At 37.9% G+C, this 15,784-nt stretch overlaps 1 protein-coding gene across 2 annotated transcripts in view; it reads right to left on the reverse strand.

Moving 5' to 3' along the window:
• Nucleotides 1-14,792: 14,792 nt before the first annotated feature.
• The window catches only part of LOC138712575 (glutathione S-transferase D4-like), a 29,643-nt gene continuing 28,651 nt past the window's right edge, over nucleotides 14,793-15,784 (reverse strand). For both annotated transcript variants that reach the window (XM_069844523.1, XM_069844524.1), the window contains exon 5: nucleotides 14,793-15,076. In XM_069844523.1, coding sequence (XP_069700624.1) covers nucleotides 14,927-15,076 — 150 coding nt within the window. In that variant the 3' untranslated portion in view covers nucleotides 14,793-14,926. The remainder of the gene's footprint in view (nucleotides 15,077-15,784) is intronic.

Consider the following 15,784-nt stretch of genomic DNA (forward strand, 5'->3'; position numbering starts at 1 on the left):
GGTTAGATGGCCATAGTTTTTTAAATCACTTAGAACAGGGTAACCGATTGGTAAAGAAATACGAAACAAATCAAATACGTTCCTTCTAGGTTATGTTTCTTCACTACAGTGCCTCAGGGCGCATAGAATTCACTGATGTAATAAAAAAATACGTTTGAAATATAATAGGCCACTGGCCATCTCACCCAACATATGTGGGTGAGATGGCCATAGGATATAGGGATAGATGGCCACCATAATTTTTAAGTAAATTCATAACAATTTTTTGTAAAAGAATGAGGTTTTATGCACTGGACACATAAATATAGTGTCTAAGTGCATAATTATGATTGTTTGAAACTTTTCAACAACTTTATTTTTTTGTTTTTTCCTCTTTTAGTGAATTTTCCTTAAAACAATACAGAAATAAATTGAAACGCTTATGAACATATTATTATAATAAAAATCCGAGGCACGACAGCCCATGAAGGACCATGATCGACCAGCCGGCTGCTGGCCTCACGTCCACATGTCGAAGCAGAGGTGGACGATCATCCAACCAAATGGCGGAATCGTGTGATTAGCCCGATGATCCCCCCAGCCGCTACAGCAGGCTTTCTTGACCGGATTTCGCTACCTATCGTAGTTACCCAAGTGCATCACGATGATGGGTGGGCACCGGTCCCATACACTGGCTCAAATTTCATGAGATAATTTCTTCCCCCATGAGTTCGAACCAGCGCGAATTCCGTAACGCGAGTCCTAGGCAGGATGCCTTAGGCCACGACGCGGGACCTTATGAACATGTTAATGAAACAAAATCCTGAAAAGTCAAAGTAACAGTATCTTTTCCAGTTGGTTTCCGGGATAGGAAGCGTTGTCTCACAAGCAAACATTCTGATGGGAGCAAATAAAAAAGTTATTTTTTTTTCTTCCGCCATATTAATGTCAGAAGAAGTGCTTATACAAATTTTGGCCACTCGACCGTAATTACGAGTCCATCCAGAAAGTGATTTTACCTGGGGCCGTTTACAGAAAAAAACACAATTACATGGAAAGATTTATTGAAACAGATACAGCAATTGTTGCGCTAATTGTGTAACGTATCTCCCACTGGAATTGAGACATTTGTCATAACATGGGATCAATTTTTGTACCATTGTGTCGTAGAAGTCAGCTTCCTGGGATCGAAACCAGCGTTGGACAGCCGCCTGCACCTCTCTACCGATCCCATCATATGACAAATATCTCATTCCGGTGTGGAATGTGTTGAAAAAATAGCTCAACAATTGCTGTGTCTGTTCAATAATTTTTTAAATTAAATTGTGTTTTCTTTCTGTTAACGATCCCTGGCGAACTTTTTTACGGCCCTCGTAATTGCGGTCAAGTGGCCAAAATTTTTATAAGCACTTCTTTTGACGTTATTAACATGGTGAAAAAAAATAACTTTTTTATCTGCTCCCATCAGAATGCTTGCTTGTCAGCCAGTCAGAGAAATTGACAAGTTCTTCAGCAAAAATGTAAGCGAGACTATAGACATCGGTCCCTGTAAGGGAAAATCCATGTTCCTGCATATTTAATTTGGCGAACAAACCTATATCCATTGTCATTGCCTATGTGTCACTTGGTCCCATTGCACCCTTTGTATAATTGTGTTTTAACTCTACTTTCCAGGGCTTTTCTTGGAATATGAAATGTAATGAAGGCTTGACGTACAGAAGTGCCATATTTAATGGCTTCAAAAGCACGGTATAAGTCATCTTCATTCCAAAGATACGTTTGCTGCCGGGCTTTGCTTTATATTTTATCGGAATCTAGAAATAACGATACTTTTAACATAATAATATTCCTCAATTGTAGGCCATCTATCCCGGAAAAATGCTAGCCATCTCTCCTTTTTTTACGGGAGAGATGGCCATACCGCGTAATAAAAACTGGCAGCAGTGAAGAGAACAAATACAGTTAAGATAGAATGTTTAAAGATGCCTTACCTCTTTAATAATGTTTCCATCAAATTTCCTCACAAAATGCAGTATTTCTCTATTGTTATTTCAGAAGGTGAAAAATTATTTCTTGCTCACAGACTCACGAACGGCTACAAAACGCGGAAATAATAACCTTCAGTTTTCGCAGGTGCAACAATCACTTCGTTTAATTAACATCTGGCGGCAAACCGATTTTCATTCGAAACAGATGATTACAATAAAAATAAGAGCGGTTGGTCGTCTCACCCGCATGGCTATCTCCCCCGGAATTACCCTACCATTTCTTAAATATACATACACTCAATCTCCTTCTCTTTTCTCTATCTGCTACGTCGTAATTTGTACATTACATCCATATCTAATATGCATATTTTTTAAATTTTGTAATAATTTACCTTTTGGGGTGCGAAGTTGGGTTTATAGGATTTTAAAACAACACGCGTTAGCCAACTGAGCTAAACAGACACGATGATTAATTAAGTTTTAATATTCCTCTTAAGTTTACAGAAGTAAAATGTGAAATTATTTTAATCACATTAGTTCTGTGAACACTTCTAAATAATCCCTGAAACGTCAAAAAGACGAAAATACACGTTTAAAGTGAAAAAAATATATATTAAAATTATATAATCAATTATAATTTGTTATTTATCCAACGCCTTAGATACCATTCTTTACTAATCATGGCCTCCTACATCATGACCTACCTAGTAACGTATTGATTCTAAAATCCATGCCATGGTATGTGATTACATGAGGACCTACCTAGTAACGTATTGATTCTAAAATCCATGCCATGGTATGTGATTACATGAGGACCTACCTAGTAACGTATTGATTCTAAAATCCATGCCATCGTATGTGATTACATGAGGACCTACCAAGCAAAGTATTGATTCTAAAATCCATGCCATGGTATGTGATTACATGAGGACTTATTTTCAACATATTTTCTTTTATAAAACATAATTTTTCGTTATGGTCATGGATAAAATTACGTATGGTACTTGTGAGCGTGATCTTTATTGCACTCGTGTAATAAAGATGCACTTACCTCACAAGTACCATAAATAACTATTATCATCATCAAACAGTCAAAGAAAACAACATAATAAAGACAGATATACAGTTCCGTCCTTATTACAACAAAATACAATTTACTCATCTTCCCCCCTATCTTCTCCCTATAGCCTAATCCATCATCTGCACTCAAAGCAGTGTAATAGTAATACACGTTACAAGAGCGGTATGTTGACGTTTTCATGGTCGAGGAAAAGATTGAAAAAGCGAAACGTAGTTGAGCTTTTTTAATTTCCGAGAACATGAAAACAAACATACCACTCGTGTATCGTACATTATTTTGTGCGAAGATCGTTTATTACATACGTGAAAGACGAATTTCTAATTAGTTGCAATGAAATCTCCATCTTGGTTTCTGTTTAATAACGGCAACTTCGGAACACCAATATATCTTTCTTCAACATTGTTGCTATAAAACATTTTCTGTGTTTACTATACTCCAGCAGGCCGTGATATACGTCTGTCTTTTTTTCCCCCCAGTCTATAAATGAGAACTTAAAACAAACGGTAAGGTTATGTAATGATTTATTTTTCATTTTAATATTTTAACAATATTATTTATATAACATATTGCAGTAATAACATCGGCATCTGGAGTCTTGTTGATTTTTTCACGGCTTCCTTAATGTTACTTGTATCAGGAATGCAATAAGTTTCGTGGAGTAGTAGACTTTACTTAATTTTTGCAAATATTTAAAAACAATAATTAACATTGCAATTTAGGTGAAATTGCAGTGGTAAGTTTCCAATTTATAATTATTACTATGTTAAACGTCTCTAAAAATAATATGTTAAAAGCCTAAATGAATGTCGCGCTTAAGCGGTAAGAAGAGGGAAATCGTTATGTGTGTTACTTTGGGAATACTGAATGTGGTATTTCACACTTACCGCGTATTGGTTTTGTGCGGAAAACAAGCAAATACGCACGATCTCGCACAAAAATACTTTGCATCACAAGTTATTAGATCCACGATTGATTGTGGATCGTGAAGTATTGCGTTGGTATTGGTATAGCATTGGACCACAAAGGAATTATCTTATTGCTGAGGCCAACTGATCGTCGACGATTTTGCTATTCTTAATATGAATTTCAGCATATTCTTGTTCAAAAGATCCACAACTGAAGCCAATAATACATTCTTATTTTCATTTGCTAAAGTACATAATTGTACAAGCCTTTGTCTTCGCACAAGCTGATCCCACAATGCTTCGTTCATTATGCTAAACTTAACCAACTCACACGATTTGTTTAGTTTCCATTCTGCTGAAACGAACCAACCCACAAGCTTCCATTCTGTAGGAGAGATTAAAAAAATTGGTACCAGTGTGCCACTTCATGGAGAGAGGAGAATCTGTCACCTCCGCTCGATACTCCGAAATCCTCCGTACTGAATTGCGTCGTGCCATCAAAAACAAGCGATCCGGATGTTTGTGTGAAGGTGTCATTTTGTTACACGACAATGCGCGACTATACGCAGCTCAGCACACCATGGACACCATTCGGGACCTGCGCTGGGAGGTGCTCGAACACCACCCTTACAGCCCGGACTTGCGACTTCCAGATTTTCGGCAAGGTCAAAAGTGACCTGAGAGGGCGCCGGTTTGCGACGGACGGTGACGTAATTGAGGCAGTGCTGCAGTGATGCCAGCAGTAGCCAAAAGTCTTTTATGAACAAGGTATCAAAAATCTAGTGAGCAGGTGGAATAAGTGCCTAAATGTTGGTGGAGATTATTTTGAGAAATAAAATTCCTCTGCGGAAAAAGAAAAAAATTTTTTCCTTTTCATTTGACTGGCCTTCGTATTTATTACATATTTATAGAGTTAGATCACGCTTTTGAGTTTGACAGTTTTCATTAGGTTTTTGTTTAATCAAAATACAGTACTGTATTAACAATAAGTGTTTTTACTCACGAACTGAGCTGTCCATGCGGACGTATTCATTATGCAGTGTATATTATACTGTCTACAGCACATTAGCGTACACTATAGAGAATGAAGTTAAATTGACTATTACACTCTTACTGGCGGCCGGGTAGCTCAGTTGGTAGAGCAGCTGGCTACGGACTGGAAGGTCCGGGGTTCGATCCCAGGTGGTGACAGGATTTTTTCTCGTTGCCAAACTTTCAGAACGGCCCCAAGGTTCACTCAGCCTTCTATAAAATTGAGTACCGGGTCTTTCCCGGGGGTAAAAGGCGGTCAGAGCGTGGTGCCGACCACACCACCTCTTTCTAGTGCCGAGGTCATGGAAAGCATGGGGCTCTACCTCCATGCCCCCCAAGTGCCTTCATGGCATGTTACGGGGATACCTTTTATTACACTCTTACTACGTCATACTACTTTTGACCAATAAAACGGTACGAAAGGACGTATTTCAACCAATCATGGCTGCTTATCGCACAATTTTATCGCGTCCCTAGCATTTGTTTCTTTGTTTGCCAACATTTGAAACTGCGTTGGTCTGGACGTCAAAAAAAATATATAGGCCTATATATATAATTACAAACCACTCCAGTCGATGCACAGCAGTTTCAAATATGATTCGCATTGGCATTCAAGAACAAGAATTAATCAAAATCACTGATCATACCTATGCATCTTCTGAAATCCGATTTACAAATAAATGAAGAGCACCATTCGGAAATCCTGAATAAGTTAAATACACCATGTAGGCCTAAATCAACGAGTTCCACTTCTATTACGCACACGTCCAATATAACATCAATTGAACCACCAACCACATTCAAATTTGAAAATTGTACATTCAATAATTATTCCTTTTAAAATTATTCATTCGGAAATCCTGAATAAGTTGAATACACCATGTAGGCCTAAATCAACGAGTTCCACTTCTATTATGCACACGTCCAATATAACATCAATTGAACCACCAACCACATTCAAATTTGAAAATTGTACATTCAATAATTATTCCTTTGAAAATTATTCATGTTTATTTTTTATGTCATCGTCGTTAAATAAAACTTTTATAACACTTGTGTATATTAGTTAGGTTATGTTATAGCTTCTGCTATATGATATTATAGATAGTCACGTATCAGATATTGTTTAATATTAAGATTTATTGAAAATCATCTATCAAGTGACGTTGATTACTGGGATTCGGATAATTGAAGTGGAATGCAACTGTCTTAATAAAAATGAAACTGAATTAACAAAGCCTTCTTGACTAGTAACAGACCACAGAGTTCAATGATGATTCCATAGTTGGCACAACTGATACCGATAACAAGAAAACATCATCATAAAACACTACTGCCATCTAGCGTAATGTTGAGATGGTACAATAATACATTTGAAGACAGTTCTATTTTCGTAAGCCAATTAATATTTTATTGTATACTTTGTTACTTCTAATCTTTATATAGCCTACTTTCTTCTAATCGTGTAATAGTCAATTAAATCCCACTCGAGTTTTGATTTTCTCTTGATAAATCTGCTCGTGTTCCACTCGCAGATTTATCGATGAAATCAAAACCTCTAGTGAGATTACTGTTGAAAAAAATCATGGATATTTAAACATATTTTTGAAAATGGTGGCCGTTCATTTCGATATAGGCTTCAGTTCTAATGTGTGTAATTCCAATTACCAGTTTCGTCCTTTGTACTAGTAACTCATGTTGAAATAATCCTGTACCTACTCTGTAAAAGAGTACCTTACGTACTGTAAATTCAACCTTCACTTCTGCCCGATCCGAAAAGATACAATTACTCAGACATGCTATCTACTGTCCGTTCAAGTGGTTATGTCGCAGGGTCGTAGAAAGGGGGGAAATCACGTGACAGTTAATTACTTAACGAGGCCCTTTTATTTAAGTTATTTTAAACAGTTGTATGGATATAATGTTACCTATACGTCCAATTCCTAACAGAAATTTATGTTCTCAGAAAGAGCTAAGACAGCTCAGCCACTAGCGTTTACAGAGAGGCGAATAGAAGCTGGTGGGGGAAACCGGGATGCGTCGTAGGCAAATGGACGACAGTACCTTTGCGAAAATAATGCAATATTGAAAGCTCTTTCGTCACGGGAAAACGCGAACATATTTTTGGAACGTACTGTTTACTATGACCGTAAGGCTACTATGACTGTGTATGCGGTCTTGGATCTGTGTGCAGGACGGTTGAACTTCATTAGTGGAAGGGGTGGGAGTGAAGTAAGCCTACATTCAAAAACTCAGGTACAATAACAATTGAAGTAAAAATAAAATGATGTCCCTGTACTAAATCGGTGGAGCAGTGTAGTAGATTTCTATAAAAGGTACTAGCGTACTAAAATGTTTATAAAGCACCAGATCTAGTACTAAAATACTAGCAGTAGTAACACTGTGTTTAGTTCAGGTAACTCTGATGCAAGCCTTGGTTGTGTTCATCAATGACAATGTAACGTTGACATCATTTCATATCTCATGATTTTCACACTTCCAAGATAACAGTCCCACCACATCCTCTTGTTTGTTCAGCTTACATAATACTTTGATAAAGCGCTTCATTTCGTAATTTCTTACTGTCATAAACACTTTTTTCATGACATTTATCTATCATTGTTGTTGTTGTTTTCTAATGCCAGGCGTTTGACAATAAAGTCATTTGACCTCTTGCACTCCAATATTTTTCAAAGATATTATCATGACCAGCCACTGAAGCACAGATTTTGAGGTGTTCCGAATCCATTTCTTGGTTTGAGTTGCACAATGGACAGTTAGGGGACTGATATATTCCAATTCTATGCAGGTGTTTGGCCAAACAATCATGGCCTGTTGCCAATCTAAATGCAGCTACAGACGATTTTCGTGGTAAATCGGGAATTAACTGTGGATTTTGATGCAGAGAGTTCCATTTTTTCCCTTGGGATTGTGTTATCAAATTTTGTTTGTTGAAGTCTAAGTATGTAGATTTAATAAATCTTTTCACAGAGTAATATGTAGACTTAGTAACAGGTCTGTAAGTAGCAGTGCTGCCCTTCTTTGCTAAAGCATCCGCATTCTCGTTTCCCAGGATTCCACAATGGGATGGTATCCATTGGAATACAATTCTTTTATTGAGTGATATTAATTGAGAGAGCATTTTAGTTATTTCTGCTGTTTGAGATGAAGGTGTGTGTTTAGAGACTATTGATAGAATAGCTGCTTTGGAGTCTGACAATATAACTGCATTTTTAAATTTACTGATGTGGCATAGAAGATTCCTGAGACTTTCACTTATTGCAATGATTTCTCCATCAAAACTTGTTGTTCCATACCCAAGAGATCTATAAAGTGAGAAGAGACAGCACGTAACACCTGCACCGGCACCTTGTTCTCTGGAGATCAAGGATCCGTCAGTGTATAAATGAAGCCAGTTTTGTGGAGGATATCTAATATTAATTGTCTCTAAATACAATTGTTTTAGTATTTCAGTGTTTACTACTGATTTCAGTATTTCTTCTGTTAAATTTAGATTATATTCTATATTTAATAGAGTTAAAGGGTTTGGTTTAATTTGTAGGTTTTCTTTTAAATTCGGGATATTGATTTTGTGTCATTTTTTGTCATTTCGTTCTTTTTACTCTTCTGCATTTTGTTATTATTAGGGAAAGGGCGGACAGGGGGATGTGGGTGGCAGGACGGCAATGAAATAGCTCCCATGCACCAACAGGAACTGCTGCCTTGTAGTTTGAGAGTGGTTGTCAAAGGTTAGAGGAAGAAAACCTTGATCAAAACGAACCTGGCCCTCCAGGTTGGAGTTTGATGCACTGGGCCAGCTCCTAGCTCAGCAAGGAAACCATGCTATAGGAACCAGAAGGAAGGAGCAGCAAAGGAAGACCTAGCGAAAAATGGATAGATGGTGTATATGGAACTGAAAGGACTGCAAGATTCAGATAGGGGAAACTCGGAAAATTTGGCAATATTCTTGTATTTCTTCTATTGCCAAATTTCCTCCAGAGTTTTAAGAAGTTCAATGACACCTTCATATAGTGCAACATCTGAGTGTACTTTTAGTTTTCGTTTCATTCGAATCCGCGCATTATAGTGGCAGATATTGTTACTAATAGAAAGAAGTGTTGAATACTTCTTGTTGACGTGGTGGTTGTGTGGACGTGTGTATACAAAGACGGCTGAAAAGTGTTGTTCATTACCTACGTTTGTTTGTGCATTACATATCAAAAGCTGATATTCCATATTATAAGGTAAGCCATTTATATAATTAATATTTTCTGTTAATAACTCATCAGGCCTTAGCTCGTTTTATGTTCTTCTTAGCAAAAAAGTCTTCTCCAGGGTAGTGTGAATTAGCCATTTTCCTTTATAGTGATATATTACTGCTCTCTTTGAACAAGAATGTGTACTCGATGGTAAAATTTAAGAATAGGGACATATGAGGGATTTTTACAGACTTCAATCAACAATGCAGAACTGTGTGTGGTGTGTTGCAGATATGCGAAGGGAATGAGGACATTATTCTGAAAAATATTGCAAAGATGATTTGTGGGCTGCGGTTGGGAGTGTTTTGAAAGATAGATGGTCGACTTATAGGGCTTCTAAGAAGTACAATGTGCCCTTTAACAACTTAAAGAGGTTTCTGTATGCATCCTCAGAACCCGATGACGTTGTCTTTCCCAAGAAAGGAAGACCCCTAGCTCTAACTGTCGAGGAAGAGCAAAAACTGGTGACATATGTAATCAAAATGCAAGAACTTGAGTTTGGGCTATCGACAACAGAAATTAGAAGACAACCCTTCAATATAATTAATAAGAGTGGTCGGAAAAATCCATTCTTTTTTTTTTTTCTTGCTTTTGTTTTGTGTTTATGGCATTTAGTGACTTCTTGCCCCAGTAAATTAAGTCTTATAAACCTTGTACCACTGTTTTATTTTGAAAAATTTATTTTTTAATCGTATTGCCAAATTACCCCTGTACTGTTGCCAAATTATCCTGATGAAGTACTAAATCTGGAAACATGTCATTTGTTATTTATTAGTGTGTTATGTGTAAAGTCATTTAGATTTGTAGAATTTTCTTCCAGAGGTTTATAGGGATTTAATGTTTAAACACATTCCATAATGGAGGAATATTTAATTTCAGAATATGTAACTACAAACTGTGTCAAAATATAAAGTATTGCCAAATTAGACGAGTCTCCCCTACATTGGATAGCAAACAATGGAGGAAAAAATTTAATGAATAGCCTGACAATTTTGATGTATTATACTTTGTTTGGTTGAGGAAAACTACAGGGTGGGGCATGGGAACCAAGTGTTTTTGGAATGGCTTATACTCGGTCGTTATGAAAGGGAGAGACGTGCGGCATGTGACATTCCATTCCGTGGCTCATAGCATTTCACCTGCAGTCGGCATCAGGGAGCAGTGGACGCATGTTTGCGTATGATTGTTTTGTTAGGAATGGCGAGTCGGTGACCGCGATACCGCGTGAATTTTGCTACAGATTCACTATTAATCGCAATGATTCTGTTCCATTGCGTGACACAATCTTATGTTGGGTTAAAAAATCTTTGAACAAAAGGCGCAATACTGAAGAATAAACCGGCCGGCCCCCAACGCAGAGTGCGTACTCCAGAAAATTTTGAGTCAGACAAGCGATAATGCGCAGCCCAGGTGCTTCTGCTCATTGACATTCAGCTGCACTTGGAATCAGCAATCGTACGGTAGGACGGATTTTGCATGACGATTTACATTTACACCCATACAGATGGGTGGTTGTGCAGAAATTCAATGTAAGGGATTACCCCCAACAATGAATTTCGCACAGGAAATGCTTGCACTCCACGAGCAGTATGAAAACATGATGGTTGCAATGAGTGATGAAGCCCATTTTACGTCTTAATGGAGCCGTTAACAGATAAAATTTTCGGTACTGGGATGCTGAAAATCCGCGTCATTTACACGAAAAACCTATGCATAGTCCTAAAGTAACAGTTTGGTGCGTGGTGGGACAGTTTGGCGTCATCGGTCCTTACTTTTTTTTTCAAGAAAATGGGATTACAATTACTGTAAACTCTGTGCGTTACATTGAGACAATTCATACCTGTTTCATCCCTGAGTTACAAAGAAGAAACGACTAACATTCAGCCTACATCATAATTGAAGAATATGTTAGAATTTTTCGGATCGAAATTTCATAGAAATCGATTAATTTATTAAAAGTATTGCAACAGAGATCTCCTAGAAAGAACAGAGGTCAATTTTCGTCAGCGCTTCAACAGTGCGTCAACACAGACGGACATCACATGCCAGATGTAATTTTTCGCTCATAATTCAAATGGTATGTTCTCACAAACGTTGTTCTACCAATAAAGTGTGTTGAAAACAAAAACTATTTTATAGTTATTTTAAAAACCCTTGGTTTCTATGCCTCACCCTGTACAAAACTGTAGAAAGTATTACAATAAAATATTATCATTATTTGTAATAATAATAATAATAATAATAATAATAATAATAATTATAATAATAATAATGACTGAAGTGAAGAGAAGCAATAGAAGCATTTGAAATGTGGATATATAGAACAATGGAATATGTAAAGTGAACAGTTAGAATAAGAAATGAAGCTTTGTTGGAAAGAGTGGATGAAGAAAGAATGATGCTGAAACTGAAGAGGAAAAGGAATTGGTTGGGTCACTGGCTGAGAAGAAACTGCCTACTGAAGAATGCACTGGAAGGAATGGTGAACGGGAGAAGAGTTCGGGGCAGAAGAAATCAGATGATAGACAACATTAAGATACATCGATCATATGAGGAAACAAAGAGGAAGGCAGAAAATAGGAAAGATTGGAGAAAGCTGGGTTTGCAGTGAAAGACCTGCACTAAGAAAAGGAATATTCTTCTCGTAAAAGAGTTCCTAGACTCTTGTTCCTAAAAAGTGTTGGGCCACCAGTGTCTAATTTCTTGCCTTATATGCAAATATGGCTGCGATCTGAAAGATCTGCAGAGGAGATTGCAAGGCGAAGAAGTGACCTTGAAAATAAATGCAGTGCGAGCACAGTCTAGTATATACAGTCGCGAAGCTCAATACGTAGTAAATATGCAAACATTAGGTAGTTGCTCACCACTAGGATCGCTAATTTCGCCTCATTACAGGCAATGCAAAATAGTACCGTCACAGTCCATTGTTTCTAGCACCCTCAAAACTAAAGCTTCGTGAATGTATATAGTAGACTGTGGTACGAGTCCATACAGAGTCTAGTCCGACCACGGAGATTTCAACAGTACCCCCTAAAATTTATTTCCAACTACAGCACTGTATAATACTACAAGGACATCATTTTATTTTTACTATCATTTTTAATGTTAACCTGGCTATACCTTTGGATCAACACTGTTGCTACCCCTTCCACGACTGGAGTTCGATGATACTGGCGTAATATACAAACAAATCACTTTGCTAGGTATAGGAGGGAAGAAAAGTAGTTCATCCATTTACGTAAACTAGGAGATATCGCGCTTTTGAGTTTGATAATTTTCATTAGGTTTTTGTTTAATCAAAATACAGTACAGTATTAACAATGAGTGTTTTTACTCACGAACTGAGCTGTCCATGTGGACGTATTCATTATGCAGTGTGTATTATACTGTCTACAGCACATTAGCGTACACTATAGAGAATTAAGTTAAATTGAAAAATAATCATGATATGGATATTTAAACACATTTTTAAAATGGTGGCCGTTCATTTCGATACAGGCTTCAGTTATAATGTGCATATTATCGCTATAGACTATTGTGCCTAATCCCAATTACCAGTTTCGTTCTTCGTACTAGTAACTCATGTTGAAATAATTCTGTACCGTCCACACCTGTGGAGTAACGGTTAGCAAGTCTGGCCGTGAAACCAGATGGCCCGGGTTCGATTCTCGGTCGGAGCAAGTTACCTGATTGAGGTTTTCCCTCAACCCAATATGAGCAAATGCTGGGTAACTTTCGGTGTTGGACCCCGGACTCATTTCACCGGCACTATCACCTTCATCTCATTCAGACGCTAAATAACCTAAGCTGTTGATAAAGCGTCGTAAAATAACCTACTAAAAGAAAGAAAAAAAATTCTGTACCTACTCTATAAAAAAGTACCTTACGTACTGTAAATTCAATCTTCACTTCTGCTCGATCCGAAAAGATAAAATTACTCAGACATACTATCTACTGTCCAAGTGGTTATATCGTAGGGTCGTAGAAAGGGAAGAAATCACGTGACAGTTAATTACTTAAGGAGGCCCTTTTATTTATATAATATTACGTAGACGTCCAATTGCTAACAGAAATTAATGTTTTCAGAAAAGAGCTAAGATAGCCCAGCTACTAGACTTAACAGAGGGGCGAACAGAAGCAGGTGGGGGAAAACGGGATGCGACATAGGGAAACGGACGACAGTACCCGTACGAAAATATGATTCAATATTGAAAGCTCTTTCGTCACTGGAAAACGTGAACATATTTCTGAAACGTACTATACTCACTAACTCAGTACTGCTTACGCGCCCTCGGCCTTGTGTCGTGAACGGTTGGAAGTTTACTAGTAGAAGGGGTGGGAGTGAAGTACATTCCAAAACTCAGGTACAATAAAAATTGAAGTAAAAATAAAATGATGTCCCTGTAGATGTAATTACGTGCTACTTGAGTCAGATTCAATAATCAAAGTGTTGATTAAATTCAATGTCTCTAATGTTATTTAATACATTATCCCACAAAGCTCATACTGCTCATTTATCTAGGTTAAAAAATATATTACGAAAATGGCTTGCCGAGAATCCTTTTTATAGTGGGGATGAATATTTTCCACAAGCAGGAACCCTTCAATCCATGTATTGTGGGTCCCTATCACCACGGCATGGCGCGTCCTCAGGTTGCGGATAGAGGAGCCTTCAGATATGGAGGGTAGCTCGTGGACAATAGATAAGGCGGTGGTCCTCCACGTTGGGGGTTGGACGAAGGGCTAACAACTCATCACCGTAAAAAAATGCTTGTTACGAAACCATACCAATGAGCCTCGGAATGGGGCGACAAATGACATAATTAGGAACATTAAATCCAGACGTTTGAGATGGACAGGGCACGTATGAGCGAATCCAGAAATGCATATAGAGTGTTAGTTGAGAGGCCGGAGGGAAAAAGATCTTTGGGAATGCCGAGACGTAGATGGGAGGATAATAGGAAAATGGATTTGAGGGAAGTGGGATATGATTGTAGAGACTGGATTAATCTTGCTCAGGATAGGGACAGATGGCGGGTTTGTGTGAGGGCGGCAATGAACCTGCGGATTCCTTAAAAGTCATTTGTAGGCCTAAGTAAGTGAGGAACACTTTAATTTAGTTTTAATTTTAAGCTTAATGTTGTATTATTGATCTGACTACGCCCAAAACATATAAATTATGGTCCACACCTGTGGAGTAACGGTCAGCGCGTCTGGCCGCGAAACCAGGTGGCCCGGGTTCGAATCCCGGTTGGGGCAAGTTACCTGGTTGAGGTTTTTTCCGGGGTTTTCCCTCAACCCAATACGAGCAAATGCTGGGTAACTTTCGGTGCTGGACCCCGGACTCATTTCACCGGCATTATCACCTTCATATCATTCAGACGCAAAATAACCTATATGTTGATACAGCGTCGTAAAATAACCCAATAAAATAAAAAAATATAAATTATGTAATTGAATGAAATTAAAAAGTTAATTAAATTGAATTAAATTAAAGTCTTGCCTTTGGGCAGAAAATTATGAATGAATAAATGAATGAAGATAAACATCTTGTTTGCAGTGTATTTGGAAAAATATAACAATGTGGAGTACATTCAGTAACATTTATAACAAAGCTCTTTTACTTCATATTTTTCATTGCATACTTATTGTTATACATTATATGACATTCCTCAGCCTTTTTCATTTGTGGTCAGGTGCGTGGGAAGGTATCATTTTCAGGAGTTCAGCATTGCCCTCCTCTTGTAACTCACTGAAGCCTTCTATTGTTTTCTGCACCCTCTCAAACCATTTGGTGATGTTGGTGTATTTGCTGATATCGATGTTCACGACCTGCAAATTGGATTTAAAGAATAAGAGTCATTGTAAACACAATTCCTTCACTGATGTTTTAGCCAGTGCGAAGGTGTAGTTTTTATCACTCCAGCCTGGAATCAGTGAAGCGTATCGGCACACAATAGTTACAGAACAGGTTTCATGAACTCTGTCCCAATAACATTTTCGCACATGAAGTCTGTCCCAACAAAGACATGAACTCTGTCATCAGTAACCAACATTTTCCCTCCCATTTTAAACAGACTTAAGACTGTCTGTCAGCAGTTACTGCTAGTATGGTTAAAAATGTTTGATACATAAATTATAGGTTAGAATTGCTTGGCAGAATGAGTTAATGTATATTATTTAATGCACCGAAGTACATATGATGTTTTCATGCAGATATTCTGCGTCATCATACGATGAAAGAGTCACTCATAACGAGTGCACCTCCGCACATATGTAGACATTGTCCCACATTCATAGATGTCTATGACGTAGTGCAGAGGGCAGGCCACTAGAGGGAACCCAAGAGGTGGAACTTAAACTAAGACGATTCGATCCGACACCGGGATAGTTATCCGGTGTGGCTTAGTGGATAAAGCATCAGCACGTAGAACTGAAAACCCGGGTTCAAATCCCGGTGCCGGAGAGAATTTTTCTCCGTTCCACTACTCTTTCATCGTAGAATGAGTTAATGCCATGTCTTAAAAACTTAAAATGTCA

The sequence above is a fragment of the Periplaneta americana genome, chromosome 13 (genome assembly GCF_040183065.1).
Source record: "Periplaneta americana isolate PAMFEO1 chromosome 13, P.americana_PAMFEO1_priV1, whole genome shotgun sequence".
Classification (NCBI taxonomy): domain Eukaryota; kingdom Metazoa; phylum Arthropoda; class Insecta; order Blattodea; family Blattidae; genus Periplaneta; species Periplaneta americana.